Source organism: Lepidochelys kempii, chromosome 1 (assembly GCF_965140265.1).
Source record: "Lepidochelys kempii isolate rLepKem1 chromosome 1, rLepKem1.hap2, whole genome shotgun sequence".
NCBI lineage: Eukaryota > Metazoa > Chordata > Testudines > Cheloniidae > Lepidochelys > Lepidochelys kempii.
In genome coordinates, this window is record NC_133256.1 from 31,914,135 (window position 1) to 31,939,617 (window position 25,483).

Consider the following 25,483-nt stretch of genomic DNA (forward strand, 5'->3'; position numbering starts at 1 on the left):
GTAGAAGCAACAATAGCAGAGCTAGTATCTGTAGGCCCCTAGTAACACCTGGTGTGTTGACCTCCATGCCAGGACCTGTTCTCAGCAGATTAAAGTGGTTGCAATTCCAGTGGCTGATCGACATTAGTGCTCCCACTATTGCTATGAAAAGTGGAGCTGAATTGGTGGTAGCACAGTCTTCTCCTTAGGGTATGTGCAACATGCCTGAGGTGGCACGTGACCACGAGTCATCATCGAGTTTGATATGCTGATTGGATCATTAGCTTGCACAGGCTGGGTACTGATTGGGAGGGCAACGTGAACGCTCATCCATGCCCCCAGTAGTGCAATAGCTGATAATAATTAGAAAATTGCACGTGCAGAGACAACCATAGCTTTCACTTATTATAATATTGGGCTATCCAAAAACAAAAAAAAGAGGTTGGTTTTTTTTCCAAATTTTTACTGTCTTTTTATTTAGTTAAAATTTGTGCAATGCTAATAAAATGTGCTACACAAGGGATAAATATTGTGATTAAGTCTTGTCTACACACAAACTTGTACCAGTTTTAATTAGAGGTATGTTTTTCAAACTGATTTAGTTTAAACAAGTACAAAGCTCTGTGTAGACACACAGGCTCAGATCCACAAAGGGACTTGCGTGTTGTGATACAGAGAGTCACAGCACTTAACTTTTAGTCACCCAGAAAATCACAGGAAAAGCAGTGCAATCCATGTCTCCTGAGTTAGGTACCAGGCTCCCAATACAGTGCATGGGAGGGATAGGTGCCTAAGAATGCAGTCTGCAAAAGCGAGCATGCTAGGTCGGAAGCCACCTAAGCCAGCCAGTGCAAGATCCTAAAGAGACTGAGCCCCTGCCTCTCTCACAAAGTCTGGGCTGCTGCAGAGAGGCACCTATGTGCTAGTGATCGACAACCGGGCACCCCTTTCCTGGATCAGACGGCTTAGGTGCCTACGTTATTTCTTGTGAGAATGAATTAAGTGTCTATCTCATGCCACACAAAATAGCTGGAGGAGGACGTGGTGCCAGCCTCATAACTTTTAGCCCACTGGTTACAGCATTCAATTGGTATGTTGGAAACCTGGGTTCCATTCCCCTTCTCTGAGCTATGCGATAGTCTGACGTGGGGCCCCTTAATCTTTCCTGTTGGAGCTGTTCCACCATGGATGAATATTTGGGCTTGGTCTACACTACAGAGTTAGGTCGACATAAGGCAGTTTACAGTGACCTAATTATGTCAGTGTACACAGTATAGCCTTGCTCCTGCCCGTGTAAGTGCCCTATTACACTGACATAATAATTCCACCTCCATGAGAGGCTAAAAACAAGAGGTAATTACCGCTGTGACTGTAAATTGACCTAATATAGGTCAACTTAAGTTTGTAGTGTAGACATGCCCTTGGTTGTTGGACCAGACAGAGAGGGAGAGTGACTGTAGCTTGGTGGTTTGGGCACTTACTTGAGAAGTGGGAGGCTGGGGCTTCAGCCCCCCTGCTCCAGTTAATCTTTGGAGAAACAATTAAAGTAGAACAACTTCCTTAGGAGAGATTGAGGGAGACTCACATAATAATTACCCATAGCTCACTGGTTAGAGCACTCTCTTGAGAGGTGGGAGACCACTGTTCAAATCCTTTCTCCCCCTCAGGCAGAGGGGGGAATTGAACCTGGCTCTCCCATAATCCAGGTGAGCACCACCACTTCTTCCTCCTTCACCACCTCCAATGGGACCCAGTCCATTAGGCAGGCTCCGAGCACATCTATCAGATCAGGTGATACGGGCAAGACAGTAGAATCTCTATCTTCCCATGAGTTATGGATTGCTACTGGGCTTAGTCAGGAGATAGGCACCTGGATGCCTAGCATGAAGCAGCTGTGCACATGCCCGGAGGCAGAAACTTAAATGCCTACGTAACTTTGACTGCAAAAACTTTAGGCGCCCACGTGGTTTTAGGCAGCAGCCAAGCAGGAGTTTTCTGGATTACACTGGAACCTAAAACTTGGACTTAGGTGCTTAAGTCTGAGGGGGGTTAGGCACCCAAGTACCTTTTGTGAGTCTGGACCTTGCTACTTTTAAAATGAAGCTTAATTAGATTCCTTACAAACTAAACTGAAATAACTCACTTTTAAGCAGAAAAAGGAATGTCTGCCTGTGAAGATTTTTAAAATTAACGTTATTAAACTGTTGCAGCTGTCTCATGTTAGCTTTTAATTCTGATTCAGTGTGGCAGCATTGTACACTTTCATCAAAGCCATCGCGCTGATCCAAAATGTGCACATTTTACAGTCTTAATTTTTGAAAAGCTCCACCTTCAGCTTCCACTTCTTTTCTTCTAATGTAGTGGGACATATCACTCCAGAGATGAGAGCACAGACAGTGGCCTCAGCATGAGCAGTTATAGTGTACCCAGAACCCCCGATGACTTCTTGAACAGCGTTGATGAAATGGATACAGGTTTGTTTGTCTTTATACCCATAATGCAGGGGTTTTTTTCCCCCCAGATATATTTGTCTTTCTTGCTTGCTCAGTCATTAGTGCACAAGAAGGAACATGCAGTTCAGGGAAGCTGAGAGATTCTTGACAGCATTATCTTGTGGATATGCACCAGATCAGAAATATTACAACATTCTTTTCCGTAACTTTTGTCTCTTACGAGGATTCAAAAGGTGTGCAGTTTGTGTCAAACTTGTTTGTAAGAAATTAGTCAAAGGTTCTGTCTAAGGGGAAACTCTCCTAAATAGTATTGGTATCCTATGATTGTGTGTGTATTGCGTGTGCATTAGCTTTTTGAGTAATAATATTTTTGTTGCTTGTCCTAGGCTGAAGACAAAAAGTCATATTTGAGTATTACTGTGCTCAATTATGTAATGTCCTTTCAATTACTATAAGATGCAATTGATTTTCTTGAATGTAGTATAAGAATACTGTACATGTACAGCAAATACTGTAAAGATCAGTGTATGGTAACATTCGGGAACTGGGAAGGTAAACACCAGAGGAGTTTTCTGTGTACATTGAGAATTAAATACTGTTTGATTTATGTGAGTAATCAGATTGCCATTAATGGGATCAATTGCATGAGTAAGGCAACCAGGATTTAAGCCCTTAATTTGTTATCTTAATCAAGTGTATTGTTTTGATACTTTCAATATGTTTAATGTCTGTTTGCTTTGTGTTATAACTAGGCGATATCAGCCAAAGTAACATACCTTCCCATCAGAACCGTTTCCCAGATTACCTTGAAGCCATTCCAGGGACAAACGTGGACCTTGGGACACTGGAAGGAGATGGGATGAATATAGAAGGAGAGGAACTGATGCCAAGTCTGCAGGAGGCTTTGAGTTCTGACATCCTTAATGACATGGAGTCTGTGTTGGCAGCCACCAAACTAGATAAAGAGAGTTTTCTTACTTGGTTGTAGAGGCCTCAGGGAGACTGTATTGTAAATCTGTGAAGGATCTAAGGAGATAAGACATCTGTGCCTGAAGTTCAAAACAAGCCAATGTGGCATACTTTTGGTTTGTGGTCAGAAAAAGTAAATGAACAAATATTCAACAAGATTCTTTCATCCAACATTTTGCTCTTCCTTGTCCATCGCTGCTGTTATAGATTGCTGACCTCTCTCACAGTTGACTCTGAAGAATAGACATCTTTGTGATCTTTTTCTATTGATGTTTCAACTACTGTTCAATTGGGGGCAGGGGGATGATGAGCCTGTTTGGATGACGAATGCCATTCCTTTTGTACTAATATGCGCTTGCATATCATTTTATCTAAGGACTTAGATTTGTGAGTTAACATCTGCATGTCACCACTTGTAGTTTGCTCAGCTAGTTGTCTCCTCTGCTGCCTGTGGCAAGTGGTAAAACACAACTTACCGGTCTGAAAAGCCCAAAAAAGATGTATCTGGTCAAAAGAAGTCAATACTGATTTGCAGATATAGCGCAAAGGAGGGCTGAAGACTGTTTGACATTTAGTGTTTGTTACTGCTAGCTCTTCTGTTAGGCAACAGAATGTTCTTGTTCATATTTTATGGTATAGTAAATCATGAGTCATTTTATATAGAAACTTATATCAACTTTGATTTTTACCACATACTCTAGGCTAACTTTTGTCAGTCAAAAACCAGAGGAGTTTTTGTTTTGTTTTGTTAGTGAATTTAATTATAGATGTAGCTTGGAAAGTAATTGTAGGTGTTCTTTTTTTAATAGTGAAATCTAAATTTTCTGATTTCACATAGTCTTATTTAAGTCTCAATTGTCTGCTTTTTTATATATCTAAAATGTCTGTTTTAGCTAAATAGCTAGTGAGTACATATGGTTTTATGTTTTGCCTGTAACTTTTATTTTTAAAGGCTAGCTTTGAATGTAATCATTAGAATAAATGACCAGTGGCTTATTTTTCATGTCTCCTTGCAAGAATTTGAAACTAGTATCTGGTTGCAGTACTTTGAGACTGAAGTGTCATATCTAAGCTTTTATAATGCCTTTTAAAGTAGCGGAAACCATACACTACATGTTTTAATTGACTGTTACAAGTAATTTCTTTGGGTTAGCTTTCAGTTTTGATTAAATCAGTGAGTTTAGATTGTGAAGTCCATGATGGGAGAAAGCTTAATGAAAAGTCTTCCCTTAATTAGCATGGAAAAATCATCTAAATTGTCATCTCACTTTCTACTGTAATGAAAACACTAAAAAAAAAAAAAAGACTGTCCTAAACAAAATAAGTATTTAGTTCTGTGTGGTGAAAAATAAGCCCTGGACACTATGTGTAGAAGACTGTAAAGATATGTGTTAGATGGTGACATGAGCAGGTAATGAAGTGTATATTAGTAGAGTTTAGTGCAGGGGTAGAGATGAATATGACTTACCTATATTTTAACAGGGAAAGATGTAACACTAAATCATCTGCAGGAGTTGACACAGTTTCCAAAGAGTATTTTTAAATGAACAAAATGAGCATGAATCAAACTTTCAATATAAGCTATGAAGTAATTTTTGATAAAAATAGTGGCACCAGCTAGCACCTCTGTAATTAAGGGTTTGGCGGTCTGTCAGCATTCACATAAGTCCTTATTTTCAAGGGTTTATAACTGGACCATAAAAAGACTTCAGGTCTGAAACTTGGTATGAAAAGTCTCAGCCTGAAAGGAATTTTTTTAAAGCAATTGTTTTTAAAGGGCTTGACCATTGTTTAAGGTATAGGAGTAAATTGAAAAAAAACAAGAATGGACTGAGTTGTCTTTCAGTTCTTCTGTGCTCCAAAAACTTTAAATGGCTGTATTTTATAATAATTTGTAGACTGTTAACCTAGAAGGACTCTTTGGTTCTGGAGTTTTAAAATTTGCTTTAAAAATTAAAGCAACAGAAATTGAGATGTGAAAAATTGCTACTAAATATACACATTTACTGTTTCTCATAAGGATTTTAGTACACAGAACTTACAAAAGCATATGTGGATTGTTGCAGAGTATGGTTTTTAAAATGTTGATTCCCACTGTGGCATCTTAACAGCAGTCACATTGTACTATACCAATAGTCCACAGATTAGTAAGCCATTTACATGCGCAATAACAGAAACAGCCCTTGGAACAGTAAATTGTGTCCATAATAGGGATTATAGGAGCATCTCACACTCCCATTAAAAGTTCTTCCCTCTTTCCTTCCACCACTTAAAAAAAGATATTTTAAAAGACACTACATTGTTTAAAATAACTTGAATGGTCTGACATAAAACCACAAAAGCAAGGAAATTCAGAGTTTTGATGAGCGTGGGTCAAGTTTGTTTGTTTTTTCCTTGCTTTTATGTGTTTCTCATAGCTTTAACTTTGGAATGTTTTCTTATTGTAAAAACTCTAAATAGCGTATACTATATTTGGATAGCACTGCTGGGGTAGGTACTGACAAACTGGGAATTCTTGAATTGCTCTGACAGTAAACCTGTTTTGTGATTCTTTAATCAACTTTAAGACATTTCCGTTCTCTTCCATGTATTAGGGAATGTTTAGAGATGCTGTACTGTTGGCAACTGAAACTGATTTGGATTTTATTCTGCAAAAGCAGAAGTGATGAAGTGGTTAAAATTTGTTTGATCTACAAGAGTGTGTTGGGTAGTATTTTATACTGATTGATGTATATATTTAAACAACAAAAATCATTGTCCTGATGTTATAGTTTCTAGATTTAAGTATACTGTGCTCAGAATACAGAGGAGGCATATTAACTCTACCGTGCTATGGCAGTACCTTAGCTGACAAATGCTTTGGAACAGGCTACAGTGTCAGTAAATCACATGGATCAAAAATTGTACCAATCAGTGTTGGAACTGAAGCAATGCAAAAGAAGAAGAGACAATTTCAACAGGATTAACACTTTACATAGCTTTTGCACATCTGGTGAATTAGTACTAAAGTGACTTTTCACTTGCAAGCATGGTTTTTATACAAATAGCCAGTGTGCCTGTCTAAAATAATTACTTGTTTTTCTGTATCTTGAAAAAGTACTCTCCACATTTTAAATGTTCTATATTAGAGAACTCTTAAATGCACCCTTGTCAAAAAAAATATATATAGTTATCCATGTTACTTTTTAGATATAAGAGCATGCCTGTTAGGTGCCTAAGTAAATTCTGTTACATTATTTTTCTTTATGTAATACTTTTTCAGTTGTTTTATGTGATATAAATATATACTTTGTGCTTAAAACATCTTGTTTGTTTTTACATTTAATAGTAGATAAAGCTATTTGATTGCCTTAAATCAGGCAAACACATTGGAATTGTTTTTTGTTGCATTGCGGTTTTTGTCTGTTCTCTTAATCCCCATATAACATTTTTTGTAATTATAGGCTCCAGTCCTGCAAACGCTTACACACAAGCTTAATTTTAACCGTGAGTAGTCCATTGAAGTCAGTGAAACTACTAGAGTGTTTAAAGTTAAAAATGTGACCAAATGTTTGCAAGATTGGAGTCATGCTGGAAGGGCATAATGAATGGGGTCCCGCAGGGATCAGTTCTGGGTCCAGTTCTGTTCAATATCTTCATCAGTGATTTAGATAATGGCATAGAGAGTACACTTATAAAGTTTGCGGACGATACCAAGCTGGAGGGGTTGGGTTGCAAGTACTTTGGAGGATAGGATTAAAATTCAAAATGATCTGGACACACTGGAGAAATGGTCTGAAGTAAACAGGATGAAATTCAATAAGGACAAATGTAAAGTACTCCGCTTAGGAAGGAACAATACAAAATGGGAAATGAGTGCCTAGGAAGGAGTACTGTGGAAAGGGATCTGGGGGTCACAGTGGATCACAAGCTAAATATGAGTCAACAGTGTAACGCTGTTGCAAAAAAAGCAAACATCATTCTGGGATGTATTAGCAGGAGTGTTGTAAGTAAGACACAAGAAGTAATTCTTCCGCTCTACTGTGCTCTGATTAGGCCTCAACTGGAGTATTGTGTCCAGTTCTGGGCACCACATTTCAGGAAAGATGTGGATAAATTGGAGAGAGTCCAGAGAAGAGCAACAGAAATGATTAAAGGTCTAGAAAACAATATGACCTATGAAGGAAGATTGAAAAAATTGGGTTTGTTTAGTCTGGAGAAGAGAAGACTGAGGGGGGACATGATAACAGTTATGTAAAAGGTTGTTACAAGGAGGAGGAAGAAAAATTGTTTTTCTTAACCTCTGAGGATAGGACAAGAAGCAATGGGCTTAAATTGCAGGAAGGGAGGTTTAGGTTGGAAATTAGGAAAAACTTCCTAACTGTCAGGGTGGTTAAGCACTGGAATAAATTGCCTAGAGAGGTGGTGGAATCTCCATCATTGGGGATTTTTAAGAGCAGGTTCGACAAACACCTGTCAGGGATGGTCTAGATAATACTTAGCCCTGCCTTGAGTGCAGGGGACTGGACTAGATGATCTCTCAAGGTCCTTTCCAGTTCTATGATTTTATGGAAAGATTGGGGGGAAATCACTCATAACTTGCGTAAAACAATATGTTAAAAGAGCAAAATAACATACTATATTTGATAGCCCCTGAAGGTTAGTAAGAATCTTACCCATTATGAGAAATTTTCCCCTTAATTTTAGATGTTTCTGATGTTCAGGATTTTCCTGCATAGTGTGAATATTTCTTTTGGCTAACTCTAGGCTTGCATCATATGGCAGATAACTAGTAAAGACACTGTTTTCGATTTCAGGTTCTGAGCTATGGTTTCTGAAATATACATATAACAGACTTTCTTGAAGATGTTTTCCAGTTTAATTTCACTTACAGATTGTTTGTAGGGCTCTTGAATTTTGGTATTCTTTTACTTTTTTAAAATGGAGGATCTGAATGACTTCTGTGTAATGTGATTCTTCACACCTATAGTCTTTATAGATAAACTTTCCTTAAGCCTTTGCTTTTAGCAATCCAGAGTTCCTGGTGTTCAGCATAGAAGTGTAGTTACAGCCCTTAACATTAAATGGAGTTTTGTGCTTCTCTCCATTAGAGGTCCAGAGCCTTCTACTTGAGCTCAACCACCAATGGTCTGCCATCTACCCTAAGTTCAGTGCTGGGGATAATCGTGCAAGTTTTTATAAACTTTAAAGTTTTAATCAGCCCATCATACCATACACCTGGAAGTGAACTGGGAGCCAGTACAGAGCATGGAGCACAGGTTTTATGTGCTAATAGTAGCCTGCCCTGTATAAAAGGTAATGACATACTACACTAACCGAAGCTTGAGTAGTCTTCAGAGGCAGCCCTAAATAGAATGTATTGCAATAGTGCAGGATAGACTCCAGTGTTCTAAAATTCTTTTTAAAAAAAATTTTCTACACTTGACTATGAACAAAAGTGCTGGTTTTATTCTGCCTGGAATAAAATGTTTCAAGGGGGCTTTGAGTCTTTAGTGTGCTGATATCCAGGGCATAGTGCAGCAGGTTGGTTTTCATCTGGGATTATTTAGAAAGGAAATTCAGTTTGGCTTGGGCTATGATCCACCATGATTTTCTGGGGACCTGTTTTGAGGTAGAGTAGAGCTCACTCACGGTTAATCTCTGGATGTAGTTGTGACTGCAGAGAAGCAAGTACTGTGTTATAGCTTCATTTTGATGAGTGAAAGGTATGTCACCCCATTTCAGCACCTTTTATTATTGTTGAAGATCAGTTTGTCTGAAGTCTCTGTATATCTAGATAGCATCAAAATGGGAAAATATCTGTTGCACACAGAGTGATTAACTTTCCAGTGTTGTGAGTAAGATGGCATAGTCAACAGAATCTGAAGAACTAGCTTGTCTTAGGGTATGTCTACACTATGAAATTAGGTCGAATTTATAGAAGTCAGTTTTTTAAGAAGCGATTTTATACAGTCAATTGTGTGTGACCCCACTAAGGGCATAAGGTCGACGGAGTGCGTCCACAGTACCATGGCTAGCGTCCACTTTCGGAGTGTTGCACTGTGGGTAGCTATCCCACAGTTCCCACAGTCTCCGCCACCCATTGGAATTCTGGGTTAAGCTCCCAATGCCTGATGGGGCAGAAACATTGTCACGGGTGGTTTTGGGTACATGTCATCAGTCGGCCCTCCCTCTGTGAAAGCAACGGCAGGCAATCGTTTTGCGCCCTTTTTCCGTGCACTCACCATACTGCTTTCAGCAGATGGTCCAGTAGACTGCTAACTGTTGTCATCGAACCACCGCTTCCACTGCAATTCTGCTCTCCTGCTCTTGCCTCGATAGCTAATTTCTCCATGTTGGCTGTCATGGGCTCCCGCTTCCGCTGCAACTCTGCTCTCCTGAATCCACCTCACACGTCATCAGCCACTGCTTCCACTGCAACTCTTCTTTCCTGCTCTCCTACAGACGCCATACCACGGCAAGCATCCAGCCCGCTCAGCTCACCTCAACCGCCGCTGCTGTGTCCTGGTGCTGCTGGCAGCAGACAGTGCAGTAGGCCTGCTAACCATCGTCATCCACCGCTTCTGCTGCAACTCTGCTCTCCTGCAGATGCCATACCACGGCAAGCATGGAGCCCACTCAGATCACCGCAGCAGTTATGAGCATTGTAAACACCTTGTGCATTATCCTGTAGTATGTTAAGAACCAGAAACTGCAAAACCAGGCGAGGAGGCGACAGCAGCGTGGTGACGAGAGTGATGAGGACATGGACGCAGACTTCTCTCAAAGTACAGGCCCTGGCAATTTGGACATCCTGGTGGCAATGGGGCAGGCTCATGGAGTGTAACGCAGATTCTGGGCTCGGGAAACAAGCACAGACTGGTGGGACCGCATAGTGTTGCAGGTCTGGGATGATTCCCAGCGGCTGTGAAACTTTTGCATGCGTAAGGGCACTTTCATGGAACTTTGTGACTTGCTTTCCCCTGCCCTGAAGAGTAAGAATACCAAGATGAGAGCAGCCCTCACAGTTCACAAGTGAGTGGCGATAGCCCTCTGGCAGCTTGCAACGCCAGACAGCTACCGGTCAGTCGGGAATCAATTTGGAGTGGGCAAATCTACTGTGGGGGCTGCTGTGATGCAAGTAGCCCACGCAATCAAAGATCTGCTGTTATCAAGGGAAGTGACTCTGAGAAATGTGCAGGTCATAGTGGATGGCTTTGCTGCAATGGGGTTCTCTAACTGTGGTGGGGCCATAGACGGAACACATATCTCTACCTTGGGACCGGACCACCTTGGCAGCCAGTACATAAACCGAAAGGGGTACTTTTCAATGGTGCTGCAAGCTCTGGTGGATTACAAGGGATGTTTCACCGATGACAACACAGGATGGCCGGGAAAGGTACATGACGCTTGCATCTTCAGGAACTCTGGTCTGTTTGAACAGCTGCAGGAAGGGACTTACTTCTCAGACCAGAAAATAACCACTGGGGATGTTGAAATGCCTATAGTTATCCTTGGGGACCCAGCCTACCTCTTAATGCCATGGCTCATGCCATACACAGGCACCCTGGACACTAGTAAGGAGCAGTTCAACTATAGGCTGAGCAAGTGCAGAATGGTGGTAGAATGTGCATTTGGACGCTTAAAAGTTTACTGACTTGGTTAGATCTCAGTGAAACCAATATTCCCTTTGTTGTTGTTGCTTGCTGTGTGCTCCACAATATCTATGAGAGTAAGGGGGAGACGTTTATGGCAGGGTGGGAGGTTGAGACAAAGCGCTTGGGCGCTGATTACGTGCAGCCAGACACCAGGGTGGTTAGAAGAGCACAGGAGGGCGCGCTGCGCATCAGAGAAGCTTTGAAAACCAGTTTCATGACTGGCCAGGCTACGGTGTGAGAGTTCTGTTTGTTCCTCCTTGATGAAAACTCGCCCCCTTGGTTGACTCTACTTCCCTGTAAGCGAACCACCCTCCCTCCTTCGATCGCCTCTTGCAGAGGCAATAAAGTCGTTGTTTCAAATTCATGCATTCTTTATTAATTCATCACACAAATAGGGGAATAACTGCCAAGGTAGCCCAGGAGGGGTGGGGGAGGAGGGAAGGACAAGAACCAGGCCACACTGCACTTCAAAACGTATTAAATGCCAGCCTTCTGTTGCTTGGGCAGTCCTCTGGGGTGGAGTGGTAGGGTGTCCGGAGCACCCCCCGCATTCTTGGGCATCTGGATGAGGAGGCTATGGAACTTGGGGGGGCGGGCGGGCGGTTACGCAGCGGTGGTCTGTGCTCATGCTGCCTTTCCTCTAGGTCCACCATATGCCGGAGCGTATCAGTTTGATCCTCCAGTACCCTCAGCAGTGCCTCCTGCCTCCTCTCATCACACTGCCGCCACCTATCATCTTGCTCCCGCCGCTTCTCCTCATGTTCATTTTCTGCTTTCCTGGGCTCTGTAATTGTCTGCCTCCACGCATTCTGCTGAGCTCTTTCAGTGCAGGAGGACTTCATGAGCTCAGAGAACATTTCATCGCGAGTGTGGTTATTTTTTTGCCTTCTTATCTGCGCTAGCCTCTGGGACGGCGATGATAGGGGAAGCGTTGAAACATTTGCAGCTGCGGGAGGAAAAAAGGAAGAGTAGTATTTAAAAAGACACATTTTAGAGAACAATGGGTAGACTCTTTCACAGTGAATGGTTTCAAACAGCAGCGCCCTCCTTTCCCATACCAAGCACCCATTGGGTTGGCCATTTAAAAGGAGGGGCTGCAGGTTTTGGGTTAACCTACAGCACAAACCCAACTAATCCCCGCCCACACCCCATTCTCTGGGATGATAGCTTCACCCCTCTTCCCACCGCGTGACTAGTATCAGGGAAGATCCCTGCCAGCCAAACATGAACAGCTCAGAGTGAACTCCCCCCCCCACCCTCCCGTGGCTAAAAGCGGGGATGATTTCTTTTCAGCCACAGGAAAACAGCCCAGCAGGAACAGCCACCTCTGAATGTCCCCTTAATAAAATTCCCCTATTTCAACTACGTGACCATGAATGATATCACTTTCCTGAGGATAAGAGAGATAAAGAATGGATGTTGCTTGAATGCCAGCAAACACCGGGACCATACGCTGCCATGCTTTGTTATGCAGTGATTCCAGACTACGTGCTACTAGCCTGGTGTGGTAAAGTGTCCTACCATGGAGGACGCAATAAGGCTGCCCTCCCCAGAAACCTTTTGCAAAGGCTTTGGGAGTACGTCCAGGAGAGCTTCGTTGAGATGTCCCTGGAGGATTTCCGCTCCATCCCCAGACACATTAACAGACTATTCCAGGAGCTGTACTGGCCGCGAATGCATCCCAAGTCTTCAGGGAAAATTAATCATTAAACACGCTTTTAAACCATGTATTATATTTACAAAGGTACACTCCCAGAGCTGTCTTCTCCGCCTTCAAGGTCCGGGAGCCCAGGTTGGGAGCTTATTGGATCCAGGGTGATAAACAGTTCCTGGCTGTCGGGGAGAATGGTTTCATCCTCCGCCTCATCATCATCTTCCTCGTCCCCAAAATCCTCATCCCTGTTGCGTGAGCCTCCCCTCTTGCAGGAGTCCACATACAGAGGAGGGGTAGTGGTAGGGGCACGACCTAGAATTTCATGCAGCTCATCACAGAAGCAGTGAGCCTGGGGTTCTGCCAGGGAGCGGCCGTTTGCCTCTTTGGTTTTTTGGTAGCCTTGCCTGAGCTCCTTAATTTTCACACTGCTGCAGGTGCCTGTTATAGGCTCTGTCCTTCATGCCCTTGGAGATTTTTTCAAATATTTTGGCATTTCGTCTTTTGGAACGGAGTTCTGATAGCATGGATTCGTCTCCCCATACAGCGATCAGATCCAGTACCTCCCATTCGGGCCATGCTGGAACTCTTTTGTGATTCTGGGACTTCATGGTCACCTCTGCTGATGAGCTCTGCATGGTCATGCTGGCCAAACCAGAAATGAAATTCAGAAGTTCCCAGTGCTTTTCCTTTGTACCTGGCTAGTGCATCTGAGTTGAAAGTGCTGTCCAGAGCGGTCACAATGGAGCACTCTGGGATAGCTCCCGGAGGCCAATACCATCAAATTGCGTCCACATTATTCCAAATTAAACCCGGCGATGTCAATTTCAGCGCTAATCCCCATGTCGGGGAGGAGTACAGAAATCGATTTTAAGAGCCCTTTAAGTCGACAAAAATGGCTTCTTCGTGTGGATGGGTGCAGGGTTAAATCAATCTAATGCTGTTAAATTCGACATAAACTTGTAGTGTAGACCAGGGTTTAGAACTATTAGTAAGAACTTTGCATCAAAGTATAGCATGTAGTAGTTGCTGCCTTTTTAAACCCTCCCCAAAAAAAAAAAAAAAAAAAGCACAATGTCATTTGCGCTCTAAAGGAAAAGCTGAATATAAAGTTTATGGACACCAGTAAATTTGACAAGACTGATATCAGTTCTAGTGCATTTTTGGCTAATCAATTTGGGTTTTTTTGTGTTCTAAGTTAAACCTGTCTCTCTCAAAAATCCCCAAGTAATGCAGAAACTACAGAGTATGCCATATATAATGCCTGTAAATATTAACTTTGATCTGTTCTATGTTAAATGTAATTGGTCATGAAGCTTACCATACTTTGTATATTAAGTTGGCTTGCATTGGAACTTCCTGTAAAATCATGGAGGATGATCTAAAATTGATACATCTGCATTTTGAATAATAAATTATTTAAAAAATACAGCTGAATGACTAAGGGTACATCTACACGGGGATAAGAGACCCACGGCTGGCCTGGATCAGCTGACTGTGGCTCGGGCTAGGTCCCAGAGCTTGGCTCCAGCCCAAGCCTGAATGTCTCTACACAGCGATTTTTCAGCCCCACAGCCAAAGTCCTGCAAGCCCAAGTCAGCTGACCCAGGCCAGACGTGTTTTTTTTTTTTCCTGTTTAGACCTACCCTAAGAGCAACCTATGGCAGGACAATATATGTTTATTTCCTAAGTCATATGATGATGCCAAAATGAACTCTGTATAAGAGAGATGTTGGCCTATCTGGAGCTCCTTTTCTTCCCTCTGCTGATGTGCTTTTAAATGATGTATTCTTGTCCATTAGTTATAATTTACTGAGATTGCAGTAGCATCCCAAAGCCCCAGTCAGGATTGAGGCTCCATTGTGCTAGGTGTTGTGCACCCCCAGAAGAAGACATGGTCTTTATGTGCTAGAATTTAATTAAGAATATGAGAACAGCCATACTGGTCAGATCAAAGGTCTATCTATCCCAGTATCCTGTGGTCCGACAGTGGACAGTGCCAGGTTCCCCAGAGGGAATGAACAGAACAGGTAATCATCAAGTGATCCATCCCTGTCTTCCACTACCAGCTTCTGGCAAACAGAGGCAAGGGACACCATCCCTGCCCATCCTGGCTAATAGCCATTGATAGATCTATCCTCCATGTCATGCTCTTTTCAATTTTATCACCTCTAAAACAGAAATTATCAAGATGTTGCGATTCAAACTGCTCCGCTCCTGTTGCAGGATGTCTCTTGCTGACAATCATTCACCATATTTAATCACTTGGTATGTGATTGATTCCTCTTTACTCCCAGAGCTATTGTAAAAGAAAAGTTTTTCTCCTCAACTACTTTGCTTCCAGTTCTTTGTCTGGCTTCTGGTTTGGTTGTCACATGCAAGACACAAGGACTCTCCTCCATACTAATGCAGTTACTGGTGCTGAATTACCCCCAAGAAGAAGCTGCACTTCTTCCTCTTGTCCAATATTAACTGTGATTCTAAAGTTGCCCGATGTTTCCCGTTCTTCCATTTCAAAGTCACTCAAATGTTTCCTCCTTAAATGTCTCAGTATCAACTCCTTAGTTGAGTTTTTCTCCTTCCTTTCTTCTCAATGAAGTTTGACACAGTAGGCATCATTTTCTAGACCCATGGTCCATTGACGACTAATCTATGGCTCAGTGCTTTTTCAGGAAATTCAGGCAAAGTTATGGACTGTCTCTTTTTTGCATTAAAGAACTGTAGACCTTCAAATGAAGAGATTTACCAAATCTGGAGCAAAACAATTTAGCTCCATCATAGCTTAAAAGTCTGTGTTGTGCATACAGGAAGGTGATTTTTTCATTTCAGGCATAAGAACACCAAGTCAAGTGATTTAATTTGGTTAGACCCATTAAAACTCCTCTTCACTTGCAACAATCTTGCAGTTTGCTCCTTTTTTCCTCCTCCTCCTGCAACTGCTTTGAAATATTATAAAAGCAAGAAGTACAGCTCCAGTTTCAGAATTCAGGGTTGTTTTGCTTATCCCTTCTTTAATTGCAGGGTTTTTTCCATCTCTTTTCTTGTGTTCCATCTGAAAACAGCATGATCTTTTTTGGAGGACATTACTCCACCTTGGTGTTTTACCCTTTAGTTTCCCTTCCAATTTTCACATGAGTTTTTCATTAGAGGTTTCTTAAGTATGAGATCCATGCAGCCGTCTCTCCCCCACCCCCGCAAAAGCATAGGATCTAATGGGGGGAGTGGAATTTATGAAGATAAATGAGTACCACAGAGATATTTTCGTGAGACATTTACCCTCTATGCAACTATCCCTTCATCACACCTTCGAGATTGCCTTTGTGTGCTTTACTCTTATTATTGCAGTCAATCTCTTGCTAAACCTATCCTTTTTGCTCTCATTTCAGTGTCTGACTTAAAAGGTACCATTTTAAATATCCATAGGAAAAAGAGGCCCTTAAGAATTTAGTGCACACTAAAATTATCCAAATACTAAAAATATTTACCCAGAAACTTCTAACCCTGTGAAATTCAGAGATTAAAACCTTCCACCTTTGGGGCATTTGAGAGATTGAGGTTGATCTTATTTGGTGTAGATATTGATTTAGTCATAAAGACATGCTCAGATACATATAAGAATCTAGATAAAAAGGAGAATGAAAAGGAAATCACAGTTGCCAGAGGCATGAGTCCTAGAGGCAGCCAAATATTAACAATGTATAAATAAAGCATTTTGATCTCTTCTTATCTCTACTCCTTGGCCTAGGCTTGGAAAATAAATGTTTTTTTTTTTTTAAACAAAAGCCATTCTTACAGAAAGGTTCCATGTGTGACAGTTTCCAGATTTACTGTAAACTGCAAACTACTTCCAGGAGAAGTGTCAGATGTTCTGACATGAATTCTGCTTCACAGCCTCTATAAAAAGGTGAAGGCTGACAGAGGCCATGAAAATATGAAGAAAGCAGATCTGGATTGCTGTGTTATGGAGGAGTGTCTTAGCCTCTTTCAGGGCTCTTCTGATGCTGGTGAAGTGAAGACATATGGTGAACTTGTCCTTTTATTTGAGTTGGATTCACATTTGTTTGTGTTTTATTTTAACTTCCTTTAAACTTTTAGCGGGTGGTCACACCAGACACCTGCAACAAAGTGCAGAAGCTGCATTTGGAAGTTTAGTGTTAGGTATACTTATGTAGAGTGAACACTGGCTGAGAAATAGGAACCCTCTTCTAGCTCTGCAACTGACTTGCTCTGTAATTTTAAGTGAGGCATTTAGCCCTGCTGCCTCAGTTTCATAGAATCATAGAATATCAGGGTTGGAAGGGACCTCAGGAGGTCATCTAGTCCAACCCCCTGCTCAAAGCAGGACCAATCCCCAATTAAATCATCCCAGCCAGGGCTTTGTCAAGCCTGACCTTAAAAACTTCTAAGGAAGGAGATTCTACCACCTCCTTACATAACGCATTCCAGTGTTTCACCACCCTCCTAGTGAAAAAGTTTTTCCTAATATCCAACCTAAACCTCCCCCACTGCAACTTGAGACCATTACTCCTTGTCCTGTCCTCTTCTACCACTGAGAATAGTCTAGAACCATCCTCTCTGGAACCACCTCTCAGGTAGTTGAAAGCAGCTATCAAATCCCCCCTCATTCTTCTCTTCTGCAGACTAAACAATCCCAGTTCCCTCAGCCTCTCCTCATAAGTCATGTGTTCCAGACCCCTAATCATTTTTGTTGCCCTTCGCTGGACTCTCTCCAATTTATCTACATCCTTCTTGTAGTGTGGGGCCCAAAACTGGACACAGTACTCCAGATGAGGCCTCACCAATGTCGAATAGAGGGGAACGATCACATCCCTCGATCTGCTCGCTATGCCCCTACTTATACATCCCAAAATGCCATTGGCCTTCTTGGCAACAAGGGCACACTGCTGACTCCTATCCAGCTTCTCGTCCACTGTCACCCCTAGGTCCTTTTCCGCAGAACTGCTGCCTAGCCATTCGGTCCCTAGTCTGTAGCTGTGCATTGGGTTCTTCCGTCCTAAGTGCAGGACCCTGCACTTATCCTTATTGAATCTCATCAGATTTCTTTTGGCCCAATCCTCCAATTTGTCTAGGTCCCTTTGTATCCTATCCCTGCCCTCCAGCGTATCTACCACTCCTCCCAGTTTAGTATCATCCGCAAATTTGCTGAGAGTGCGATCCACACCATCCTCCAGATCATTCTTGAAGATATTGAACAAAACCGGCCCCAGGACCGACCCCTGGGACACTCCACTTGACACCGGCTGCCAACTAGACATGGAGCCATTGATCACTACCCGCTGAGCCCGACAATCTAGCCAACTTTCTACCCACCTTATAGTGCATTCATCCAGCCCATACTACTTTAACTTGCTGACAAGAATACTGTGGGAGACCGTGTCAAAAGCTTTGCTAATGTCAAGAAACAATACATCCACTGCTTTCCCTTCATCCACAGAACCAGTAATCTCATCATAGAAGGCGATTAGATTAGTCAGGCATGACCTTCCCTTGGTGAATCCATGCTGACTGTTCCTTATCACTTTCCTCTCATTTAAGTGCTTCAGGATTGATTCCTTGAGGACCTGCTCCATGATTTTTCCGGGGACTGAGGTGAGGCTGACTGGCCTGTAGTTCCCAGGATCCTCCTCCTTCCCTTTTTTAAAGATTGGCACTATATTAGCCTTTTTCCAGTCATCTGGGACTTCCCCTGTTCGCCACGAGTTTTCAAAGATAATGGCCAATGACGCTGCAATCACAGCCACCAATTCCTTTAGCACTCTCATATGCAACTCGTCTGGCCCCATGGACTTGTGCACGTCCAACTTTTCTAAATAGTCCCTAACCACCACAGAGGGCTGGCCATCTACTCCCCATGTTGTGATGCCCAGTCCAGCAGTCTGGGAGCTGCTGTTTCTCCTGTTAAATGATACCACCTACTTCCTAGGAGTGCTGAGAGGGTTAATTAATGTTTATAAAACCCTTTGAAGATGGAATGTGTTATTTAAGAGCTGTCGTCATTCTCAAGTCCTTGCTATTTTCCAAAACATCCGTGCGGTTTTTCTGGCACTTCTCTTGATGAGGAGTGTAAACAAAACCAGAACTAGAATTTTGCACATAGAATAAGAGATGCAGATCCCATTCTGCCTGTGTGTGTAATTCTACCCCTCATTACCATTTCTCAGACTCAGCTAAGGTATTACTTGTGGGTATTATCCCCAGACTGCTTTCTGAGATGCAGAAATAATTGTATATATCTAAGGATAATATGTATTCCATTAAGTCTGAGGAAAAAAAATAGCTTGACCCATTAACTGTAAGAAATTAAAGTATTCAGTAATTCCCTGTATAATACTGTAAGACCCTGAGTTGGACTGATAATTTGATTTGAATTTATAAGAATGAATGTACAAAACAAGTGCCTATCCAAAGCCACGCATTACACTTCTTTAGAAACATAAATTGGAACACACACATCCAGGAGCAACTTCCACTATAAATAAAGGAGGGAAAATACCCCACTATCCATAAATACTACCCCCTCCAGCAGCACTTCCTTGCTAGAAACGTCTCTAAAAATGTAGACTGCCCTGAAGGTCAATAAATTTGGCTATTTTGGACCAAAAAGGGGAAATGAAAGCTCCTCAAAGTGTTCGCTGCTAGCAGCTCCTCGTCTCTTACATCAATGAAGCACTCCCATATCTGCTGAGCTCAGCTGCAACAAGTATGGTATGGGGGAGAGGTGGTCTCAGCTAGACACCTCCATTTTGCAGAATGAATTCAAAACTTGTAGCTGTCTTCAAGCTTAATGCATTATTAATGCCACACATGTATATCATATCTGTACACACACTTATTATATATTTACACACGTGTGCATATTATGGATTAAGATCTTCACTTACAGCAGGAATTAAATTTGTTATGTATGAATAATCTGGTGCTTAGTGACAGTCTGCTAATTTACAGCAAGTACATAATATAGAACTAATTTTCTAATTTAACATTTTAGTTACCTCAATGGGCACAGGCTATTTTTAAATTTATTAACATGTTGATTCATTTGATAACCATTTCTATGCTGCAATTTTTGTTGCTAAATATTGTTATTGTGGAATGGTTGCTTCAGAATATTAGAGAGTATTCTGGACTTGGGACCTGATCTAAAGTCCTTTCTAAGTCACTGAGTTTTTTCCATTGATACCAGTAGGCTTTGAACTGGGCCTTTCAGCCTTGTGTGCCCCCTGCATAGGAGCCAAGTAATTGCAATTAAAGGCAATGGGAGTTACTTACATCCTGCTGTGAATGAATAGGGCTTTAGGTTCCATTCCTGACTCTGCCACTGACCTTCTGTCTGACCTTGGATGGATCTTAGTCTTTCTTTTGCCATCTGTAAAATGGTGATATTCTTTGCTTGTTTTCTTAAGTGCTTTGCAATCGTCAGAGGAAAGATGGCATGTAAAATAATAATACAATATATACCTTTGTATATATAATTAATACTTTAGGTATCTAGTTATAATATAAATATTGTATTTGTGCATGTCATTGCAATCCAAAGTTTAATAATACAGGACTAGCTAGATTTATCTTGGTAGAATCTGAAGCACCTCACCTGCCCCAATCCACCGTGACATCGGGCACTCTAACTGCTACCTGTCCACTGATATGTTCTGACTGTGTCCAGTTTGTGCATGAACTGAACTAGCAGAGACTGAATGTGTCAAAGAGGCTGTGAACTGAGCACAGCTCAAAGTTGGTAGACAAAAAAACCTCCTTCAGGGAAGCCAGAAACCTCCTGAAACTCATCCAACTCTCGTGGAAAAGATGCATTTCTGGCTGAAGTTCAAAGGAATTGCTGGTGAGCTTGAAGCTCAGATTAGCCTCGATATCAGACCTAGAAAAACAAAAGTATCATACTCAATGGGGCGGGGACAGCATAAAAAGCAATCTGTTGCCTGTTCTCCAGTTGATGATCACGCTGAAACAATGATGCCTTCCAGATTTACAGTGGGGATCTTTGTCAGAAATATTTTTCTCTTTTGAGGTGGTGTGGAGGTAGGGGAGGGTCAATATACCACTCCCACTGTTCCAAGCATTTAGCTTTTAAATATGTGACTAGAACTGAGGTGGGCAAACTACGGCCTGCAGGCCACATCCGGCCCGCGGGACCGTCCTGCCCGGCCCTTGAGCTCCCAGCCGGGGAGGCTATCCCCCCTCTCCCGCAGCCATGCCGCCACGCCATTAGCACTCTGGCCCTCCGCTCCTGCCAGGCAATGCGGGCGGCGTGGCTGCGAGCTCCTGCTGCTCTGAGTGGCATGGTAAGGGAGCAGGGAGGTTGGATAAGGGGCAGGGAGTTCTGGGGGGCAGCCAGGGAGCAGTTGAATGGGGCAGGGCGGTCAGGGGACAGGGAGCAGGGGAGGTTGGGTAGGGGGTGGGGTCCTGGGGCAGGGGGGTCCCAGGATGGGGCAGTCAGGGGACAAGGAGCAGGGGGGGTTGGATGGGTTGGTTGGAGGTTCTGAGGGGGGGCAGTCAGGAGGCAGGAAGTGGGAGGGGGTGGATGGGGGCAGGGCTAGGCTGTTTGGGGAGGCACAGCCTTCCCTATCCGGCCTTCCATACAGTTTCGCACCCCGATGTGGCCCTGGACTGGAACCTTTCTCCTTGTCAGGAAACAGCATCCTTCCAAAGCTGCCTCTTCCCCTGAGGCTTCATAGTTCCCCTCTTGTCTAAGTAATTTACATGAGACTTAAAAGAAAAGCTCTATTTTTATTCATGTGATTCTGCGCTGGGACTCTAATGTAACTACAGAGCGATTCCACTGAAGTCAGTGAAGTTACTCCAGATTTCACCGATGTAAGGGCAGATTTGGGCATGAGAGAATCCATTGCACTACTGTAGACCAAGGACTATTTCCTCCCTGTAGTCATGGCCAAAATCCAGCTTGGGTAATTGACAACTTATCTACCTAGATTGTTCCTGCAGTTTCAAACAGAGAAGAAATTCTTCACCTTGCGTCATTAGCTGGGGCACCTTGGCTTCTGCAGAGGTGGCTGAGTTTCCTCGGCAGGTAAGTGACAACATATAATGTGTACAGCACTTTAGGCTCTTTAGGGATGAAAGATGCTTGATGTATGCAAATCATTTATTAGTTCACCGATGGGCTTTCCAGTTCTATCTGTCTGCATTTAATACGTGCATGACCTATTCTGACTTCACTAGCCAAGCCCTTTCCCAAAACAGGTTTTAATGCACGCTCAACCCTTTTGCTAGTGTGGTTGGGCTGCCTTCTGTTTCTATATTTACCTTCCCACGTTGCACTGCTGATCAGAGAGACAAGAACTAATAAAAATACATTGGAGCTCTCAGAAGACAGCCCCTCCTTGAGGATGTTCTTTAGGGAATCAAATGTACCACGAATAACGTGCCAGAGGTGAAACTTCAGGCCTAAGCATGCCAACCTGAGTCAGCCTATGTGTTCATATCTCAGAGCTGCTGTCACTTTAATTTCACTGGTTTCCCTCAGTGTCTATTCACACTCTCCCAAGAAACTGTTGGTTTGAAAATGCAGAAGACAAGTTCATTGTATTTTCTGTTTCCAGCTCGGAATAGAACAAGTGGGAAACCCCAGAGCATTGGTACCAAACACAACTTGAAGTGGGAAGTGCCACAGTATTCTGGTCACCTTAAACCCAGGCTCTGTACTCTGGGGCTGCGTCTCCATTGCCTCATTTTGTTTAATAGTTGAAGTGACACCGATGACCTATAGGGGGAGCACTACCGATGCGCTTTTGGGTGGGGCCTGAGAGAGCCTGTGACCTTCAAAAATAGCCAAATGGCCATCAGAGTCAGCTCTATAGATGAGCTTATTGTTTGCCTACTAGTGTCAACCTGCTGCTATGCTGCAAATGGAATAAAAAAAAATTGAATCAATTGGCTCCTTGATTTGGAAAATGAGAAACATTTGTGTAATCGTTTAAGGGTCCAGTGGCCTCAGCCTGTGACTGGGAGTAGAGATTCCGGAGTCCTAACACTGGCTCAGTCTGTCTCTTGAAGAAGTCAGTCTACCCTGTCTGCCTCTGCTTCCCTACCTGTACAATTGGGGGTAATACCTGCCTAGCAAAGGATTAATCGGGCGATTAGAAAGTGTTTTGAAGAGAAGTGCTCTGTTGCTTACAAGCTAAACTGTGGTTTTAAAAAGTCATAGTAAAAAAATATGAGGGAATACAAACTCCAGTAGTGCTCTTAGGGGTGCTATAACGAGGCGCAGCTTGAAAGATCCCTCATTAAGACACGGGACAATCTGCTGTATCCAACAAATATATAAGGGCCTTTGCCAGCTATATAAAAGTATGAATACTGAGCTCTCTCCAACTCCTTTTTAACTCCATTATGACATCCCCCCTTTCTAAGCTGACAACATTTTCATCTGCCACTTGTGGGACATACTGGGGTGCTATCCAGACCAGTGGGGGACTGTCACCTTTGCCCTGCAACCTGGGCTGCCTGGCAGTGCACTTAACATTACATAGGTGGAAGTTTATAACTTCACACGTAATGCTGCTATACACATTTTACCATGATATTACTGATCAGCAAGTCATGAATTTCCAGCGGATGCCTCACAGGCATACTTTACACACACATTATTACAGTAGGTTGTAGGGTGTGAATACAGGGGTGCATTCCATCACAACTAGATCCTACCTCTCTTTTGGACCCTCCTTTACAGCCCAGACACCTCCCAGTTCACACAAATCGGAAGCCTGGTTCTGCACTGCCTTACAAACTGTGTAGTTATTTACCCCTGTGAAAAGCAAGAACAAAATGCTACCAAATCAGAACAGATGCAGAGATGTAAATAACTGGGGAATCGGTACCAACATGCTCTTTGGCTACTTTTACCACTTTGCATAGATTCATAAAAATCCTGGGTTGAATCAAGCAAAATAAAAGTCCCATCCACTCATGGAGCACTCCCACTGTATGGTTGGGCATAGTCTTCATTTGAAAGGAACAAATTGTCTGGTACAGTGACAACAGGAAGAGCATTAGCTGTCCATAATGCCTAGATGGACCGTGCTGATCCAGAAATCTTTTGATTGCCACATAAGAAGTCAGTGCTCAGAGAGCCAAAGTTACCTTACTCATCCACCTTGTAAACTGGTGTTTTCCCCACCCAATTCAGAAAAAAAAAATCCTTACACGCTCGCTGAGTCTAAAGAAAGTCACTTCTCCTGGGGCCTGGTTCATTAACAGAAAGGCCCTTCCAAACTATATTATGTGTGAAACCCTGACCTACTCCTTCTCGGTCTTGGCTGCTTCTCTTTTTTTTTTTTTTCAGAAAGCTCCAGTCTTCAGCTTCTCTTAGGGTTCCTTCCCTCAGGAATTTCTGTTCCGTTCTCTCCCACACAGCGCTGACATGTTCTGTGATATTAACCCTAAGAACATGCATATTCCCCTGATGATTCTGATCTGAGGGATGGAGCCAAAGTGATCTCTGCTGCATTCCTCATCCTAATCTGGCCCTCTCTCTCCCTTGAGCAGAACAATTCCATTCCCATCTCTACAGGCCACCCTCTCTCTTCTGATGATTACTCGCAGGCAAAGTCCCCTGTCCCAGCAAACCTTCAGCCTCCTCCATGCTGCAGAGGTTCCTGTTAGTGTACACCACCCCCATACCACCATGCATGTCACATCCTTTGTTGGCTCTGGGCCAACAGGGGAGATGGACCCTGCAAGTGAAGGTAGGCAAGAAGGCAGGCAAGAAAAACTTAGTGGGGCTAGGGGATATTTTCTTTTTCCTCCAGCATAGCCCACTCTAACTGACCCATGCCTGCCCCGATAAACAAAACCTAAAGCCCTTGGGAACCAGCCAGAATATCAGCCAAGATTGTAGGGTTTGATATCCAATATTAACTTCCAGATGAGTCTTGCTCCCTATGTATGTTTAAGACTAAAAATTCAGATAACCAGCTAAACCGTTGAGGGTTTATCTGAACCAAAACCTTTGACATTAATCCTTGGCAAGCTGGAAACACAAACATCTAAATTATGCTGTCTTGAGAACCAGTCTATTTGTTCTTCCAAGGGCAGAAGGGAATACTGTGATAATCTAATCTGACCTCTTTTGTATAACGCAGGCCATAGAACAGGGGTGAGCAAATTACGGCCCGTGGGATGAATCTCCAGGCAGCTTGGCCACGCTCCAGTCAGGGTGCTGGGTCAGGGGTCGCACCACATGGCTCAGCCCTGCTCTGGCTAGGGCACTGGGTCGGAGGCCGCACCACGTGGGCTCAGTTCTGCTCCAGCCGGGGCGCTGGGTCGGGGCCGCACCACACGGCTCGGCCCCGTTCTTCTCAACACTGGTGAGGCCTCAGATGGAGTACCGTGTCCAAGTCTGGGTGCCACTCTATAGGAAAGATGTGAGTGGAAAGATTAGAGTCCAAAGGAGAGCAACAAAAAATGATAAAAGGGTTGGAAATCCCAACCTTTGAGGAAAGCTTAAAAATGAACTGACATGTTTAGTCTTGAGAAAAGAAGACTCAGCAGGGACCTGATTAGAATCCTAGAATATCAGGGTTGGAAGGGACCTCAGTAGGTCATCTAGTCCAACCCCCTGCTCAAAAGCAGGACCCATCCCCAATTAAATCATTCCAGCCAGGGCTTTGTCAAGCCTGACCTTAAAAACTTCTAAGGAAGGAGATTCCACCACCTCCCTAGGCAACGCATTCCAGTGGTGAAAAAGTTTTTCCTAATATCCAACCTAAACCTCCCCCACTGCAACTTGAGACCATTAC

The 25,483-nt window shown here is 43.1% G+C and overlaps 1 protein-coding gene across 8 annotated transcripts in view; it reads left to right on the forward strand.

Annotated features, from left to right (window-relative positions):
• YAP1 (Yes1 associated transcriptional regulator) overlaps positions 1–3,522 on the forward strand; it is a 140,205-nt gene extending 136,683 nt beyond the window's left edge. For all 8 annotated transcript variants that reach the window (XM_073338081.1, XM_073338091.1, XM_073338101.1 and 5 more), the window contains 2 exons: positions 2,341–2,453; positions 3,185–3,522. In XM_073338081.1, the coding sequence (XP_073194182.1) occupies positions 2,341–2,453; positions 3,185–3,420 (349 nt within the window). In that variant the 3' untranslated portion in view covers positions 3,421–3,522. The remainder of the gene's footprint in view (positions 1–2,340; positions 2,454–3,184) is intronic.
• Positions 3,523–25,483: the final 21,961 nt, after the last annotated feature.